Source organism: Bison bison, unplaced genomic scaffold, assembly GCF_000754665.1.
Source record: "Bison bison bison isolate TAMUID 2011002044 unplaced genomic scaffold, Bison_UMD1.0 scf7180017864330, whole genome shotgun sequence".
Lineage (NCBI taxonomy): Eukaryota > Metazoa > Chordata > Mammalia > Artiodactyla > Bovidae > Bison > Bison bison.
In genome coordinates, this window is record NW_011494902.1 from 3,834,487 (window position 1) to 3,853,459 (window position 18,973).

At 41.5% G+C, this 18,973-nt stretch overlaps 1 protein-coding gene across 3 annotated transcripts in view; it reads right to left on the minus strand.

Annotated features, from left to right (window-relative positions):
• The window catches only part of ZRANB3 (zinc finger, RAN-binding domain containing 3), a 304,927-nt gene that overhangs the window by 5,201 nt on the left and 280,753 nt on the right, over positions 1-18,973 (minus strand). For all 3 annotated transcript variants that reach the window (XM_010853654.1, XM_010853653.1, XM_010853656.1), the window contains 5 exons: positions 16,283-16,384; positions 15,003-15,145; positions 5,574-5,684; positions 4,158-4,560; positions 1,129-1,260 (listed from right to left, as the gene is read on the minus strand). In XM_010853654.1, the coding sequence (XP_010851956.1) occupies positions 1,129-1,260; positions 4,158-4,560; positions 5,574-5,684; positions 15,003-15,145; positions 16,283-16,384 (891 nt within the window). The remainder of the gene's footprint in view (positions 1-1,128; positions 1,261-4,157; positions 4,561-5,573; positions 5,685-15,002; positions 15,146-16,282; positions 16,385-18,973) is intronic.

The following is an 18,973-nucleotide window of genomic DNA, read 5'->3' on the forward strand; positions in this document are numbered from 1 at the left end:
CTGGAGAATCCCATGGATGGAGAAGCCTGGTGGGCTGCAGTCCATGGGGTCGCACAGAGTCAGACACGACTGAAGCGACTTAGCAGCAGCAGCAGCAGCAGCAGAGATGTACTCAATAGACTACTATGCAGCCATTTTAGATGATAAACACTGAATGCTTATCATGAGAACATGGGGAAATGCTTAAATTTTGCCATAAGTAGAAAAAAAGTTGGGTACAAAGTTGCACATTAAATGTATGCTGCTTTCTAAGATTATATCTTAACAGGTAGATCCTGCGACCTTTTGCTGAACTACCTGTTAAAAATTCATCCTAGTTGACAGACCATATTATGTTATTCTTTCCTTTCATTTTAGGCACTAGGTAATTGCTCCAAGATGTACCAAGATTAATAGGTTTCATATTTAGGTCAACAGTGTAATGCCTGTATGTGGAGCTGAGTTGGTCCTAGAGATAATTTATTCATGTTCTCAGATATTTCAGGACATATTTAGTTGCAGATGCAAACATATGCCACTGTCCCAATTCACTGAACTTCTAGTTTGAGGGTCTGGGTCTTTTAAAAACTGTGCAATATGTAAGTTGTATTCATTTCCTTCTAGGTAGTGGTGAAAATTTCCTGGTCCTAGAATAAATCGAAAGGGAAGCAGTTTCTTTTTCATCTGTGAATGAGAACTTGCATGCTGCTGCTAAGTCACTTCAGTCATGTCTGACTCTGTGTGACCCCACAGACGGCAGCCCAGCAGGCTCCCCCGTCCCTGAGATTCTCCAGGCAAGAACATGGGAGTGGGTTGCCATTTCCTCCTCCAATGCATGAAAGTGAAAAGTGAAAGTGAAGTTGCTCAGTCGTGTCCGACTCTTAGCAACCCCATGGACTGCAGCCCACCAGGCTCCTCCATCCATGGGATTTTCCAGGCAAGAGTACTGGAGTGGGGTGCCATTGCCTTCTCTGGAGAACTTGCATAGACCTCAAGAAAAAACTCAAGTGGTAGGTAATGAAAAGAATAAAACACATCTCAGATCCCAGACAGGATAGAGATTCACCCTATAATCCTCCACACCTGTATGCACAATTTCCAATTGGCTGTCTTAGGATGGAGTCAGATGTGTCTGCGAGCATCACTGACCTCTCTGTGGCAGACTGTGCAGAGGGTCTGCAGGTTGTCCAGGGAGCACTGCCCTCCTCCACCAGACACGGGCTTGATGTGGTCCACCTGCCAGAAATGCCCTTCCCCTGGGCTTCTTATCATCTCATTAAGCTGTAATAAGAACACAGCATCAGCAGTTTTCAACACACACTGTGGGAACTGTTGGTTCTCAATTGTGCCATCATGTTTACACAGCAAAATCACAGGGAAAAATACATTAGGGTGGTTTTTTATAGCTTTTATTGTGAGTAGGAAAAACCCTCTAGGTTAGCAATTTGAAAGCAATAAAAAAAAATGTCTCTGAAAAAGGTCCCCCCACCCAGCCCCCGCCCCACTTACCCAAACCCATTTTGAAAAAATTACAAGCAAGTATAAAATATCAAGCCTCCTTACAGACTGGGAAAAATCAGTTGCTTATGCACGTTTGAACTAGTTTATATAGTTACTAAAACAAAACTGATAAAAAGATTAGAAATGGAAAACTTCTGAGTATTACTGAACTCAAGTCTTTAATTGTTGACCTAAATGCATGTGTATTTGTACCAATGACAGTTTAATAGTGATCATCTAGAACTTTTGCAATTACCTGAGAACCTCCTAAGTTACATGGACTGGAATCAAATTTCTAGAACAAACTTCTGTAACTTGAATATTTAGAATAAACAAAGATATTCATTTAAAGTAGACATTACCTAGGTGAGTCCTTGTAGACACACTTTATATTTAACCAGTGATGATTGACGTTTAATTGGTATTATTTTAGCATTTGATATAAGGTCACAGCTCACAGCATAGCAGTGTAGATAGAGTTGTTTAAATGGGACAAAGATTAGTGTGAAAGTGGTTTTTATTTCCTTGGTCTTGAACAAGGAAGACTCTATAATCAACTTCATGGCTGCTGGCCATGGGAACCTGTGACACATCTCTGAAGCGCTTTAGGAAAGTTGTCAGGCCCACAGACAGCACAGGGACCTTAACAGTGTCTGGCCCAAGAGCACAGCCCTAGGAGGCAGCAAACTGGAGCAGTAAACGGTCTACCTGAACTCCACTGTAGATGGACTGACTTTCTCTCTTTTATACTGAACTTCCCAACTTCGGTTAGAAGATATATATTGATTTTTCTTTTTGAGGTTGGCATTGTTAGAGGCAATGTCATATGGCAGCCTTGTGCATAAAGCAAGTGGCATACTCTCAGGGAAAAAACATCCATTATGGTCGTCTCATTTGTAACCAAATCTTTTGCCCTGAGCAGTCTCCACTGTGACATTTTGTGATCCAGAAGGTGCTTCTTTATTCTTCCCAAGAATTCTAAATCACTTGGGGCCAGCTTTCTACGTCCTAAACTTACCTCTGGAAAGAATTACCCCTTCTCCCCCTGGTCGTCCCCATCTGTGCCCTGGGCCCTGCTTATTCCCTAAGCGCTCCTCTTCTAGACATGTGCTACGTTACTTCTGTATTCTTGGACAGACTAGATGTCCATGCGTCATTTCTTTGTGTCTTTTGGAAGTCTCCACATGGAGGCAGCAGACAGTAACTGGAGTCTGGCTGATGTTTCTGGGATGGGTGTCACATGCCGCTCACCAACTAGACTAGATCTCTCAGGAGCTCTGGATAATGTTAGGGGAATAGTGTATTTCTCTAGCTCTGAAAGTCATGCTACTTCATCTTTGCAGAAATGCTTATTAGTTAATTCAGCAATACTAAGTAAATAAAATTGTAGGATTTTTGCTGGAATTTATCCAATATTTTTGTAGAGTCATGTTTTTAATATGAAGCATACTACAAATTTACACATTTTGCTCTAGTTTGAAGTTTAGAGGTGCTTGGATCACAACATTGGAAACCCAACTGAGTTTTGGGAGTCAAAGTGGATACCAAGAATACTGTGCTGAGAAGAGTATTTTATAATAAATTACATTTTACAATGGGATAAACAAATATAAGTTTCTTTCACATTGTAATGAACTACATTTTAGGGATTATCTATTTACCCCTTGTCACTCAATATTAACATCATGAAAAGTGGAATGACCAGACCCTAAGTGCCTCCTAATGCAAAGCGCCATCTGTTAAGATCTCTTCCCAAAATAATCTAATGAGAATCTAGTTAGGGACTTCCAGTGGTTCAGTGGTTAAGATTTTGTCTTCCAGTGCAGGGGGTACAAGTTCGATTCCTGGTGGGGGAGCTAAGAACCCACATGCCTTGAGGCCAAAGAACCAAAACATAAAACATAAACGATACTGTAACAAATTCAGTAAAGACTTTAAAAAATAGTCACATTAAAAAATGTTGAAAAAAGAATCTAATTAAACTTCTAGATCGTATAACCATTATTCAGTAAGTCAGGAAGACAGAGAAACACGTCAAACGACATCATGAGGATACAGGTCCAACATGTGGACCACACACAAATCCAGAATGTGGGAAATCCTACAGGCAAATGACCGGGTTTCTTCAACAATCAGTGGCGTAAAAAAAGGAAAGGGGTTATGTTACAGATTAAATGAAACATAAGAGGTATAATGACCAAATGCAATGTGCAGGTCATATTTTGATCCTAATTTGAACAAAGCAATTGTAAAAAGGCATTTTTGAGATCATCTGGGAAACCAAACATGGCCTTATTGTAACTGGAATTATAATTATGTTGGGTGTGATCATGGATATTGGGCTATGGATTTATATTTAAAAGAGAAAGACAAAGGGGAGGGAGAAAGAAAGTCTTCATCTGTGAAAGGTATATAATGAAAGTATCTAAGGGTGAAATGAAATGCTGTATGAGATCTACTTTAAAATAATTCCAGGAGAGAAGAAGAATCGAAGTGAGGGAAACATGAAATGAATAGCAAAATGTTGGTAAAGTCGGTTGACAGGTGTGTGGGTTCATTATTCTGCTTTTGTAAATGTTTCTGAGAATTCCCATACTAAAAATGTTTTAAGAAGAAAATTAGTCAATATTCATCACTCAGTACAATGCTGTCTTTATCAGTCAGTGATTAAAACTTACCTGTTCTAATGGGAGCTTTGAGGTCCAGGTAGCATCCAGAAGACTCTTCCTCTGATTTTTAGGGGCATCTCTCAGACGTAAAAAGAGTTCTTGTGCATTCAGATTACACAGCTGACACACACCATGTTCAATTTCAAATACTTTGGCTCGCAGGTAACTATTATTAGATCGAATCCAAAACTCCTCCTGACATTTCAGAGAACAGAACCGTGAATCCCAAGCATCTGCTTTACGCTCTTGCTTAGTTTGGCAAGTGGGTTGCTGACAGCGAAGGCAAAGTGGATTTCCTTCATTATCCACAGCCTGCAAATAGCCTTTGGATGTAGAAGCCTTCAGAATGAGATCACCTTGGGCTGTGCAGGGATTTAGAAATGGGACACATTCTCCACCTTCAAGAAATTCTCTAGAAGGGGCAAAACATTGAATAGGTAATTAATTAAGGCTCACTCTATTTTAAATCGTTGTTACTTCATTTACAGGTCTTCAAAGTTTCTGTGCTGACAAACAGTAAACACAGGGCACGCAGATTCTGCGATCCACTGTGGAGACGAAATAGTAATAGCTATAGTCGGCACTCTGTTACACTCCAAGGAAAAGAGAGGATGGTGTGTTCAGAAAAATTAATTTGAATACAAATACGCTGCCTCTCTTTGGAACTTAGATGTCTTCAAGTTACACAGACTCTGAGGCGTCTGGAGAAGATGGAAAATGAAAAGTTAGAAAATCCTTCTTCAGTCTGGGAAAAGACAGGCTGCCCTGCTCACTCAATGTGTTGGGTCACACACTTCATTAGGACCAGGAGGCCATTACCAAGATTTCCATGAACATCTATCTGAATATTGCTGGCCTTCAGGAGACAGACTGTTCACATCCATTCAGTGACAGAACCAGGGAACCAGCAGTGCTGACAGGAATTAGAACGGGAGACTTGCTACATGTGCCTCCTACAGGTAAACTCAGACAGAATTAAAATTAGAGATGAAACATGGCAGGACATAAGCTCACTTTGTTAAACTAAAGGAAAAGGTACATTACTCAAGAATGTTGTAAAGTCCTGCATGGGAATTACAATAGCTACTTTGCTGTTAGAAGTGTTAAAAGAAAAACTTTTTATGATAGAAAGAACTCAAGACTAGGGGGCAGAGCCCAGATTGGACCTCAGGACTAGTATCTGGTAGCCTGGGGCACGTCTTATAACCCACTTGGCCTCAGGTACCTTCTTGATCTCTAATTTCTAAGAAAAGGGCATCAGGAGCCTCGCAGCATTGCTAGGACAGAAGAGCTATTACATTGTGAAAGCTTTTTGTAACGTGTAAACTGGCCACACAGTGGTAAACTATTGTTATAGAAATTAATACATTCATTTAAAGAAAGAGTCTTAGTACCACTACGCCTGACAAGTAAAAAACCTCTTACTTTGTAGAAGGGTCCCCTGGCTTGGGCCCCTTTGTGATCAGTCGGACATGGCCCCCGTCATTCTTCACCTTGTCCATCGAGGCTGCAGCAACATCTTCTTTCGTTATATATCTGAAACAAATACACATGAAGTGGATGTCCTTTAAGAGTTTCTCTATTTCATGTTCACATTGCTCCTTGCAAAAGCAGTAGGAGAAAAAGGAATATATAAGTCTATTCACCGTGCTAATACTTAAATTAGGGAACAGGAGTTTCTTCCTCTACATTGGTCCCCACGTGTGCTAAACACATCTCTTTGTGCCAAATAAGTTTTCTGAAGATTTATTTTTCTAAGAAATTCAAGAGTCAGTCAATATCCTTTGGACCAATTTTCACTCACGGGAAAAAAGGAGTGGGTGTGGGAATAAGAAGTGATCAAATTCATGTACCACTGACAGCTGTAGGTAAACTGCTTGCCAAGCCATGCAGAGCATCTCCAACTGCATTTTTACCTCCTCTTGGCCTTCTCTTCAAGGCTCCTCATTCATCTTAATCAGTTATAACAGTGTAGCGTCGTATTTGGATAAAGTTATTCTCTTTAATCAGGTTCAATCACATTGTGTATAATCTCAAGGTTGTTTCCATTATTATCAGCTCATACAGAGTTTATGGAATCCTCCACTGACATAAAGCCACTTTTGATGAGGGATTCAGAACCTTATTACACAACACTATCAATACCACATAATGGTTTAGGGACTGGAAGGAGAGAGGAAAGTTACTTCAATTACAGGTGATGGGGGATTTTAAGTAGGTGAAATGCAATTACCCAATTAATTCCTTCTAATTAGCATGGCCTAGTTTCTCGAATGGTTTACAGTTTTCTTTAAAAATTGCAGTTTTCTTTAAAAATTACTCTAAACGTGCATTTCTTCATATTCTCAAATACTTCATTTGGTAACTTGACAATAATACCAAAGTTAAATCACAATGGAATTGTGCAGTTTATAGGTAAATTTTTTTAAATTGCTTTTATATTGTTAAAGTATATTTAATAATTAACAGATTCCCTTTCTATAAAGTATGGTATTTTTGATTAGGTGATACAAATGCATATTTCAGAATTTTAAAGGCACACACTTCTGTATGTGGTGAATAATAAGCCTCCCTTCCATTCCCATCATTTTCTCCCCACTTCCCCAAACTACATCTTTTGCCAGCTTTCAATACATCCTTTTAGAAACAGTTCATTTTTTTTTTTTGTAAAGGTGTATAATTTGGGGGCTTCCCTGATGGCTCAGTGGTAAAGAATCCACCTGCAATGCAGGAGACACAGGAGACATGGGTTTGATCCCGGGGTCGGGAAGATCCCCTGGAAGAGCAAATAGCAACTCACGCCAGTATTCTTGGAAAATCCCATGGACTGAGGAGTCTGGTAGGCTACAGTCCACGGGGTCACAAAGAGTTGAACACGACTGAGCACAGGAGCATGCATACCTTTCTTTCTTTGTATTTTTATGGTCATATAATTCACATATCATAAAATGTACCATTTTAAAGTTTACAATTCAGTGCATTTTAGTACATTCACAAGGCTGTAACATCATGATTATCTAATTACAGAACATTTTTATAACCCCAGAAAGAAACCCATAGTCATGAGCAGTCACTCTCCAGTATATTTTTTATTTTTAAAGACAAATAAATGGGACCTAATTAAACTTGAAAGCTTTTGCATGACATAGGAAACCATAAACAAGATGAAAAGACAACCCTCAGAATCGGAGAAAATATTTGCAAACTAAGCAACCAACAAGGGGATTAATTTCCAAAATATACAAAGAGCTCGTGCAGCTCAGTATCAAAAAAACCACAAACAACCCAATCAAAAATGGGCATAAGATCTAAATAGGCATTTCTTCGAAGAAGACATACAGATGGCCAAGAAGCACATGAAAAGATGCTCAACATCACTAATAATTAGAGAAACGCAAATCAAAACTACAATGAGATACCATCTCACACTGATCAGAATGGTGTTTATCAAAAAATAATCTACAACAATAAATGCTGGAGAGGGTATGGAGAAAAGGGAACCCTCATACACTGTTGGTGGGAATGTGGAGAACAGTGTGGAGGCTCCTTTAAAAAAAATAAAAATAGAACTACCGTACGACCTTAGCAATCCCATTCTTGGACATATACCGGGAGAAAACCATAACTCCAAAAGATACATACATGCCAGTGTTTACTGCAGCACTATTTACAGCAGCCAGGACATGAAAGCAACCTTAATGTCCATCAACAGAGGAATGGATAAGAGGATGTGGTACATATATACAATGGAGTATTACTTAACCATATAAAGGAAAAAACCTGCCGTTTGCAGACACAGGTGGACCGAGAGACTGTCATACAAAGTGAAATAAGTCAGAAAAAGAAATACCGTATATAAATGCATATAGGTGGAATCTAGGAAAATGGACAGATGAACCTATTTGCAAAGCAGAAATAGAGACACAGATGTAGAGAACAAACATGGACACCAAGGGAGGGGGAGAGGGGGTGGGATAAATTGGGAGATTGGGATAGACATATATTTACTATTGGTACTGTGTATAATATAGATAACTAATGAGAACCTTCTGTATAGCAGAGAATTCTACTCAGTGCTCTGTGGTGACCTAACTGGGAAGGAAATCCAAAAAAGGCTATATGTATGTGTATTAATATAACTGATTGACTTTGCTGTACAGCAGAAACACAACATTGTAAAGTAGCTATACTCTAATAAAAATTAAAACGAAAACAAAAGAATAATATACACTAATCTTCACCTTGCTCTTTTTGCCTAAAGATACATTCTTGGAGATCTTTCCATATTAGCACACATAAGATTGCTCTATACTTTTAATGGTTTCATGTTATTTCATTATCTAACTAGTCTCTGATTAATGCCCATTTAGGTTATTCTAGACTCTGCTATCCTAAATAATGCTGTAATAAACAGTCCTATCCCAAATATCCCTATTTTCTATACAAGAACTATCTGTAGTATAAATTCCCTGAAGCAGACTTGCTAAGTCAAAGATCTTGGGTGCTCTAAGTTTGGATAGATTCTGACACATTGTTCTCTTCTGGGATGGTACCAATTTATACAGTGCTCAGTTGTACTCTTGCCTGGAAAGTCCCATGGACAGAGGAGCCTGGTGGGCTGCAGTCCATGGGGTCATGAAGAGTCGGACACTACTGAGCAACTTCACTTTCACTTTTCACTTTCATGCATTGGAGAAGGAAATGGCAACCCACTCCAGTACTCTTGCCTGGAGAATCCCAGGGACGGGGGAGCCTGGTGGGCTGCTGTCTATGGGGTTGCACAGAATCGGACACGACTGAAGCGACTTAGTGGCAGCAGCAGCAGAAGTTGTGCCTGACTCTTTGCGACCTCCTGAACTGTAGTCTGCCAGGCTCCTCTGACCTCTTGCCTCTAAAAATTCCCCTAAGGAGTTTTCCAAGCAAGAATACTGGAGTGGGTTGCCATGCCCTCCTCCAGGGGATCGTCTCGACCCAGGGACCTACATCTCCTGCACTGGCAGGTGGATCTTTTACCACTGGGAGGCCCTACCAATTTATAGACCCCACCAGCAGTGGAGGACAGTCCCTCACACTTTCACTAGCACAAGGGATAGCAGTTAAAACGTCTCTGCCAACAGTGACTGGTCTGCTGTTATAGCTTTAAATTTGAATTTCTCCTATTAAGAGGAACGATGACTATCTTTTCACATGTTTGCATTTCTACTTGTGTGTCTTTCTTAAAGCAAAAAGAGATCAGAGTGAATTCTTTTAGTATTCTTTAACTTGCCCTTTTAGCTCCTAAATTCCCCCTACACACACACACACACACACACACACACCCCATTTCTTCAATCATTTTGTTCCCTCCACAAAAGCATTTTGCTAAAGTATTCCAGCAGATTCTAAATGAACTTAAAAGCTTCCTAGCTTTGAGGGGCAATGAGATATTAAGCCTTGCCTTTGGTATTATTCAATGTTTAAAAGCTTAGAAACTTAATTCAGTAACTTTAAAAGATGCTGAGAAATTTATTCAGAGATTTAAGAACTAAAAATAACCTCTGGCTTTCCTACGAGACGTTTAAGTACAAATGTTTGGAAACTACAAGAAACAGATCAACCAGCCTCACAGTGGGTTTGTTGACAACTTTTCAAATGTAGTTGTGTTACCAATATTTAATTTTCCATTGAGGTTTGCTCAGTTCATAAGCATACCAACTCTCAAACGGATTATGGTGAATCCCAATTTTGACAAATAGTGAAGGAAGATGTCTCCTGAAGGAATTCTGGGATGAGGACGGTCATGGAAGATGGACCACGGAAGTTTTGCAATGAGAGAGGAGTGAGTTGGAAAGCAGCCTGCACCAGTGAGAACGGTGCTGGGCTCAAGGCTGCCGACCTGACCAGCTATGGCTATATGGTAAAAAGTTGGTATTCTAAACCCACAGGTTTCCAACTGAATCACGCCTGCCCTCCAACAAGTGGGAACCCACTTAGGAACCTATACAATGGCTGGTGATACTGGCTTTTAGAGTGAGCCGCTCAAAAGCTGACTGCAACCTCTGAGCTTGGGTGTAGCCTGCAAACAAGTGGACAAATAATCACTCTGGGAGACCTAGTTATTGCTTTTGGGAGAATTCCCCCAAAGTAATATATCTTTGTCTTCATTCTGAGGCTAGTCCATCTTTTCAGAGATGACTCCTCTAATCTCCTGCCTATTCTAAAATATGGCTGTTGGTGTGGCAGCTGAGCCAATCCAGGGATCTAGTGAGTGTAGTTTCTAGCGTAACACTTCTCTCTTTGTCTCCACTAAGCCTGATGTTTCCAAGACAGCTGCCTCTCTGGTATAGTTTCTCTGGAAAGAAAACTATATTTTCTTGGGCTCCAAAATCACTGTGGATGGGGACTGCAGCCACAAAATTAAAAGACGCTCTTTGGAAGAAAAGCTATGTCAAACCTAGATAGTGTATTAAAAAGCAGAGACATCACTTTGCCAACAAAGGTTTATATAGTCAAAGTTATGGTTTTTCTAGTCGTTATGAAGGGATGTGAGAGTTGGATTATAAAGAAGGCTGAGTGCCAAAGAATTGATGTTTTTGAACTGTGGTGTTGGACAAGACTCTTGAGAGTCCTTTGGTCTGCAGGGAGATCAAACCAGTCAATCGTAAAGGAAATCAACCCTGAATATTCATTGGAAGGACTGGTGCTGAAGCTGAAGCTCCAATACTTTAGTCACCTGATGTGAAGAGCCGCCTCACTGGAAAAAACTCTGATGCTGGGAAAGATTGAGGGCAAGAGGAGAAGAGGGCAACAGAGGATGAGAAGGTTGGATGGCATCACTGCCTCAATGGACAAAATTTGAGCAAACTCTGGGAGATAGTGAAGGACAGGGAAGCCTGGCCTGCTGCAGTCCATGGGGTTGCAAAGAGTCAGACACGACTTAGCAACTGAACAGCAACAGAAGGTAAACTGGCAGGACGGTGAGAGGGCGAGGCATCCAGCATCTGCCTGTTCCCCACACAGACTTCCATTCAGTGCTCTTGTGTTGCCCCTTTTACACCTGCTCTCAGGGAGACACACTTCAGTTCACTGCGACAAGGGTTCTGCAGCCAGAATCAGCATGCTTCCTCTGTCTTCACCCTCTGCGGAAGCATGTGTTTCATTTTCCTGGACATAAGTCCATGTCCCTGGAGCCCTCTCTCCCACCTCTCTCTCATTAGTGACCAAGGTCTTTGGATCTGTCTCCTTAATACCTCTCCTCAATTCCCATTTCTAATGCCTCAGTATAAGCCCCTATCTTTTTTTCCCAGGTCAACTGTAATTTAAAGATATCTCTGTCTAGGAGTCCCATCTCCTGATACTCAATTGAACACTCACCCAGGTAATGTTGCAAAGGGATTTTGCAGATGTAATTAAGGTTACTAATCAGTTAACCTTAAGAAAGGGAGCAATTCCGCCCCCCCCCAAAAAAAAACCCAAAACAAAACAGAAAGGGATTAATTCCAAGCATGAGAAATATTTGACACATCATTGCTGATTCTGAGACACAGGGGCCTATGTGCTAGAACTAAAAAAAAAAGCCTCTAGAAGCAGAGGGTGGCTCCCCTGTCAATAGTCAGCAAGGAAAAGAAAGTCCCACAGCCAGAAGAAACTGAATTCAGTCAAAAACCTGAATAAGTGTGGAAATGTATCCTTCCCAGACTATCATTAAGAACCTAGCCAGCCAGTATCTTTTTTTTCAGTCTATAAAATCCAGAGCAGAGAAACAAGTAGGGTCATTTCAGACTCCTGACTTAAAAAATTGAGAGATAATAAATTCCTGTTATTTTAAGCTGCTAAATTTGGGGTGATTTGTTAGGGCGGCAACAGGAAGCTAATGCCACTCGTCTCCCACTTCAAGTCTTGCCCTTTCAATCTAATCTTCCAACTGGGGCCAGGGGGAGCTCTTACTAAATACAAATCTGACTACTTACTCCACTGCTTTTTAACACAGCTTTATCTTTAATATATCACCTACATATAATATTTATAAATAATACTGTGTATCTGACTTAGGCTTGTACTGATTTTATGACTTTTGCTTTTACACCCTGACCAGCTGTCTTTCTTAGGCGGTGCTTCCATGTCTGCTGGAGAAGAAATAACAGGATGTGTTAGAAGTGGCTGGAATGAGCTGTAAATTCAGTTAAGAAGGGAACTATGATTGTGTAAAGAGAAGACCATACTACTATGGTTACAAAAATGGAAAGAAGGAGAGGACTGGAAGAAGTATTGAGAAAAACAAAATAGGTATGTTTTTTGTTATATGTGTGTAGGTGTGTGTATATGTATATTTTTATATAAAGTAATACATAGTCATGGAAAAAGCCAACCAGTACAAAAGAGTTGAGGCAAGAGTCCAAAACAGGCAGCTCATGGATAAATAGAACTAGTCGAAGGGCTTTACATGACTCATACAGTGTTTAATTTTTAAATCTAAATTTGTGTGACGTTATATAGGTTATTACTTTCTAATTTGCTATAGTTTTACCCCTACCCCATCCTTTTCTAGTTTTACACCTGACCTCATTCATTCGTGTATGGTTCCTTGCTTTATTTTTAGTCACATGAGTCTGTAATCCCAGCGGGAAGTATAAAGTCCCTACAATCTTCACAAATCCCCTAATCATATGGTCTAGAGTCAGATTTTGCAGCAGTGGCACCAGTGACATTGTGAAACAGGTAACTGTTTGGAAGAGTGGCCCTGTTCACTTCAGGATTTTTGGCAGTACCCCAGGTCTCAGCTGTATCCCCTAATCATGAAAATCTAAAAAATGACCCCTAAGATTGCAACCACAGAAGAAACTGCCTCCAGCTGAGGACCATGTGTTAGAAAAACCTCTGACACCAGTTCCTAAGCTATCTTCCCCAACTCTGTGTCGCTAATAGCAATTACATATATTTGTGTCTCCATCCTTTTTTTTTTTTTTTTTTTTACAGGCCTCCCAAGTGGCACCAGTGGTAAAGAATCTGCCTGCCAATGCAGGAGATGTGGGAGATGTGAGTTCAACCCCTGGGTCGGGAAGATCCTCTGGAGGAGGGCATGGCAGCCTACTCCAGTATTCTTGCCTGGGAAATCCCATGGGCAGAGGAGCTTAATGAGCTTTGCAGTCCATGTGGCTGCAAAGAGTTAGACAAGACTGAGTAACTGAACACAACAACCTTTTTATACACTTATTTTTACCCTTAACGATTTTCCATGTTCTCACATATGATATTTTGAGACAGCAGAAGAGGTCTTCAAAGTATAAGGATTTAATGTACTTAACCAACTGTATTGGATACAGTTAATGGATTTCTGTCACTCATGTGCATAGAAAAAGCTAGAGATGATAAAAATGCTAGATGTGAGGATGAAGAGAGATTACAGGTATATGAAGAAAGCAAGAGCTAAAGAAAGGGCCTTTTCCTGCCAATAGTGCTGCTTGGTTTGGTGCTTTGTGATCTCTTCCAAAACGAGAGCTGGGCTATAGAACAGCTGCCCGCTTTTCCTGAGTATCTTTGCTTCACGCTGACAAAGAGTCTACAGAGACTGGGGATTTCAGATCACACAAGGGGATGTCTCTGTGAGGCAAAGATGGTGCTGCTGTTGCTGCTGAGAAAGGAAATGGAGTGTGTACAGATTTGAAAGGCAAAGTGCATCATGAGAATAGACACTTACTCCTTGGAAGAAAAATTATGACCAACCTAGATAGCATATTGGAAAGCAGAGACATTACTTTGCCAACAAAGGTCCGTCTAGTCAAGGCTATGGTTTTTCCAGTGGTCATGTATGGATATGAGAGTTGAACTGTGAAGAAAGCTGAGCGCCAAAGAATTGATGCTTTTGAACTGTGGTGTTGGGGAAGACTCTTGAGAATCCCTTAGACTGCAAGGAGATCCAACCAGTCCATTCTAAAGGAGATCGATCCTGGGTGTTCTTTGGAAGGAATGATGCTAAAGCTGAAACTCCAGTACTTTGGCCACCTTGTGCGAAGAGTTGACTCATTGGAAAAGACTCTGATGCTGGGAGGGATTGGGGGCAGGAGGAGAAGGGGACGACAGAGGATGAGATGGCTGGATGGCATCACCGACTTGATGGACGTGAGTTTGAGTGAACTCTGGGAGATGGTGATGGACAGGGAGGCCTGGCGTGCTGCGATTCATGGGGTCGCAAAGAGTTGGACACGACTGAGGACTGAACTGAACTATCATGATGAAGGTGAAACAGTTACAAACCTGAGATATTCAACCTTTCCTATTACTTTGTTTCCAACCACGGGCATGATAATTGCCACCTTCCCCTAGTAGGGGCTTCCCAGGTGGCGCAGTGGTAAAGAACCTGCCTGCCAGTGCAGGAGACACAAGAGACACAGGTTCGATTCCTGGGTTGGGAAGATACCCTGGAGGAGGAAATGGCAACCCACTCCAGTATTCTTGCCTGGAAAATCCCATGGACAGAGGCGCCTGGTGGGCTACAGTCCGTGGGGTCACAAAGAGTTGGACGCAGCTGAGCACACATGCACAGCTTACTTGGGTGGTGGAATGTCAAACAGAAGCAGCTACCACGCTGTATCGCACCCAAGATTCACGTCCCAAGGGCACGATCAACCTGTGAGTCTGGCCTCTCTCTTGATGAGCAGGACTCATAGTGAGTAAGATCCAGACACTTTGATTTTCCCCAGCAGATGTGACCAAATTCACAAAATATCTAATTATGTTGCTACAAAATACGCTGTCTTTTTATGTATTCTCTTAATCCATCAGAATTTTGTCAGTGGTTACATAAAATGTCTGACACTCCTGTGGAAATAACTATGACAAACAATAAAATACGAAATGAAGAAAGACAACTCATACCTCTTAGTACTGTTTTGTTTGGTTTGCTGCTTTGCGATCTCTTCCAGAGCCAGAACTGGGCTGCGGAACAGCTGCCCGCTTTTCTTGATTATCTTCTGCTTCATGGCAGTTAGACTACTCCATTCTCGAACAAACCTCAAGATCTGGCGGAAATTGAGATAATGAAAAGAGTGTACAGCTCGCCAGGCATCTTCCTTTGAAAGCGAGGCTACGTATAGCATCTGAAAACGGATGTTTTATCATAACCCCAAACAGGCTTTGAGTCTCACAGTTTAAGGTTTTCTTCAGTTTGACGCAGTTTTTTGTGAACCATCTACGGCCAGTTGTGCAGAGGTCACTTCCAAGCCATCAGCTGTCTATAGACACCATTTAGGACACTCAGCACATGTCCTTCATGCACAGAGACCAACAGCAATAACGTGCTCGCTGACTCCAAAAGCACACATACCCCAACGGTGGCCGAGGCAAAACTGGATTCTGGGGACAGTGGATCTTTGGTGGTGACAACGCAATATCTGGGCATCGTTTGTACCTGACTGCCTAAACTCTCACGGGAAAAAAGCCATCAATAATAAATCTGGGACATTTTATTAGGGCTACTGTTACTTATTAGTCAGTTATACATAATTGGCTATTTTCTGGTAATCTGAGCATCAGCATTAGATGACACCAAAGAAAACAGCTCATAGCTACTTTTTCTTTTAAGATGGGTGCAGCCGACCATGGCCAATGTTTTCATTTCTGCTCAAATGCAAAAACATAATCACTGTATTCTTGTAAACAGCACCATGCTGCATGCTGGCTCAGCCCCCACACACGTGGACCCTCCTTAGCAATGAAGATCAATCAGCACAGATCAGAACTAAGGCCTCCCCAGCAGGTACATGGCCTGTGGCTGCTTCCCATAAGGAATGGAGTCCCCCCACATGGTGTTATCCCTGCTCTCAGAGCTTGTCAGTGTTAGAACTTAACCTACAAAGATAAAGTGTGATTCTGTCAGACACCAACCTCACAGCTGCTAATCCTGTGAATGAGGAAATAAATGACGTGAGGATGAGTCTATCCACAGAAACAGCAACCTGAGGTGTGATCGTTCGCCAGGCTAACAGATTTCACATTTATCCTGGTAATTCATAGGCACTGCCTGGACTGATTAAAGTGCACCCAGTGATCTGACTGCAGCAGGCCACAAGCTGCTCTGCTTTTATCAAACTCAAAAATGGTCTTTAAAATTACTCAACAAATTTTCATTCAGAACAAATGTGCAGGATGGTTCTTACCAGGGAGCGATTTTGTTTCAGCTGAAAGCTTGCTGGTAAATCTTCCCACAGGTCTAATTTTATATCCAAAGGAATGAAATTACAGTTCATCTGGTTTCCATCCTGATTATAGATGAGGAAGGCAGTATTAATCCATTTTGTCTGTAGGCACTAATAATTATTTTAAAAGTAAAGAATGCTATTATTGCATTTCATGCCCAGTCTTCTAAACTGATAAACTGAGGCAGCTCATTCCAGACAAGATTCCACCCGTACTGCCCCCACTGAGAGGATACGGAGCCCAGGAGGGGGCCAGGCCCTCTGAGAGCCCCCACTACATTTGGTCTAAGGGTAAGCCATACCATGTAGAGAGGTGTCATCAGTCAAACATGAAGTATTTTTTTTATAAAGCGAAAGAAGAATCTCTGTATATAGAAATCTACTGTATAAACAAAAGTTGAACCCATATTCTGCCTAATTCTCTCAGCCAGAAAGAAACGTTACAGTTACCACAATCACTTTGGGGAAAGAAAAACACACAAAAAGTACTTACATAGTGATTAAAAGTTCAGATGTGTAATTGTTATTCTGGCTGGGGTTCTGGCTGAAGTGAACTCCCATTAGACACGGGGTTCTGGCTGAAGTGACAGTTTAGAGGTATACTACTAACATGACATAAGATGCTAAACATCTGTTACTGCTCTTCCTTTTAAAGAGTGTTCTTTTAGGCACTGAATGGGGGTTTTTATATGAATTTCTGTTTCTAGATTTTATTTCAGGTCTCCTAAGGTGAACAGAAAAGCTTTCTTCTGAACTCTCCTGTAGCTGTGAAAATCCCTGTTGACATTTGACCTGCTTAGTGTCTCCAGTTTGGAAACTTGATTGAATAATGTTTCATGGCAAGGGGATACATAAGTATTTAGAAGAGTGGTAAAAATGCACTCGAGACTGTTGAGAGAGGTCAGGAAGGTGGCTGAGCTATTTGCTTGGTGGCAGGCACACTGCTTTTCATACTGCTCAGGGGTTCTCGTAGGATGTGAGTTGGACCATAAAGAAGGCTGAGCACCAAAGAATTGATGCTTTCAAACTATGGGGTTGGAGAAGACTCTTGACAGTCCCTGGGACAGCAAGGAGATCAAACCGGTCAATCGTGAAGGAAATCAACCCTGAATATTCATTAGAAGGACTGGTGCTGAAGCTAAACCTCCAATACTTTGGCCACCTGATGCTAAGAGCCAACTCATTGGAAGACTCTGATGTTGGGAAAGATTGAGGGCAGGAAGAGAAGGGGGCACCAAAGGATTAGATGGTTGGATGGCATCACTGATGCAGTGGACCTGAGTTTGAGCAGAGTTCTGGGAGATGGTGAAGGACACAGAAGCCTGGTGTGCTGCAGTCCATGGGATCACAAAGAGTAGGACACGACTTAGCAGCTGAACTACAACGAAGGCATGCTCTACCGTCTACCATTTGCAGCTTCTCTCCAGTCTCCAGCAGAGGAGGAAATACCCCGACATGATGATCCAGGATGCAGAGCCTTCACCGTGCACAGTAAGAAGTTTAAGGGCTTCTGAACTTGTGTGTGTGCTCTGCCTGGGGTCTGCCTTCCGGATTCTTGACCTTCTAGCCCCTGGGAGAGCCATTCTCTGTTATTCTTAGGTGATGGTCTCACAAGGGGCAGGAGGTGGCTCAGACACTTAGACCTGTCTCTAGAGGAGTGGAGGGCTTCTTGGTGCTCCCCGAGTCAAAAGTTCCACATGGCAGACCAAGGCTGAAGCCTTTAAGGGAAACGTGTCCTGCCTATTTTCATTCTTGATGTTGCTCTTGGCAGTGGTCCCACAGTGGAGGCTGCTTGGAGCTTCTGGTATTCATGATCCTAGCCGTCTCCTAATCTTCTAGCAGTATCTTCTAATATTCAGTTAGAACTAGAGATTATTACATGGTACAGCATCTATCTGTATCTAATAATTTGGTTTAGCAGAAAACCCATAATTGAGTTTGGGCAGGCCCAACCTAACTTATCTTTAAAATGACATTATTTCAATAGAATGGCCCATGTGTTTAAAAACTCACAAATCCTATTTTATGATACTTGTAAAGATTAGAAGTTTGAAACTATAGGTCAAGCAAAAGTGTTCATAAATCTCAGTAATTTTTTTTTTTTCTCAAATACTTATACTAGTGAACCTTGGCCAAAGATTCTCACATGGTCTCCAAGACCCTTTCAGAAGATCCAGAGAGACATAAGTTTTATAATACTAGTGCAACACCATTTGCCTTTTCCACTGTTATTCTCTTAGGAATGTCCAGGGAAGTTTTCCACGCAGAGGCAGATCTGAGAATCCCACTGTCTTCTATTATGACTTCAGGAGAAACTGCTAAAGATGTAAAACAATGCCACTCTTCTCACTAAACATTGTTTTGGAAATTATAATTATTTTTCACAGAGATATGCTTCTTATATCAGTATACAGTGGATTTATTATTGCTAGTTTGTTAATTACTGTTTATTCCTTTATTTTTGGTTGTGCTTGGTCTTCGCTGCTGCGCCAGGCTTTTCTCTAGATGTTGGGAGCTGCTCTTATGGGCACAGGCTTCTCACTGTGGCGGCTCCTCCTGTGGCGGAGCACAGGCTCCAGGCGCATGGGGTTCAGTCGCTTCAGCGCGCGGGCTTGGCGGCTGACGCTCGCAGCCTCTAGAGCGCTTGTGGGC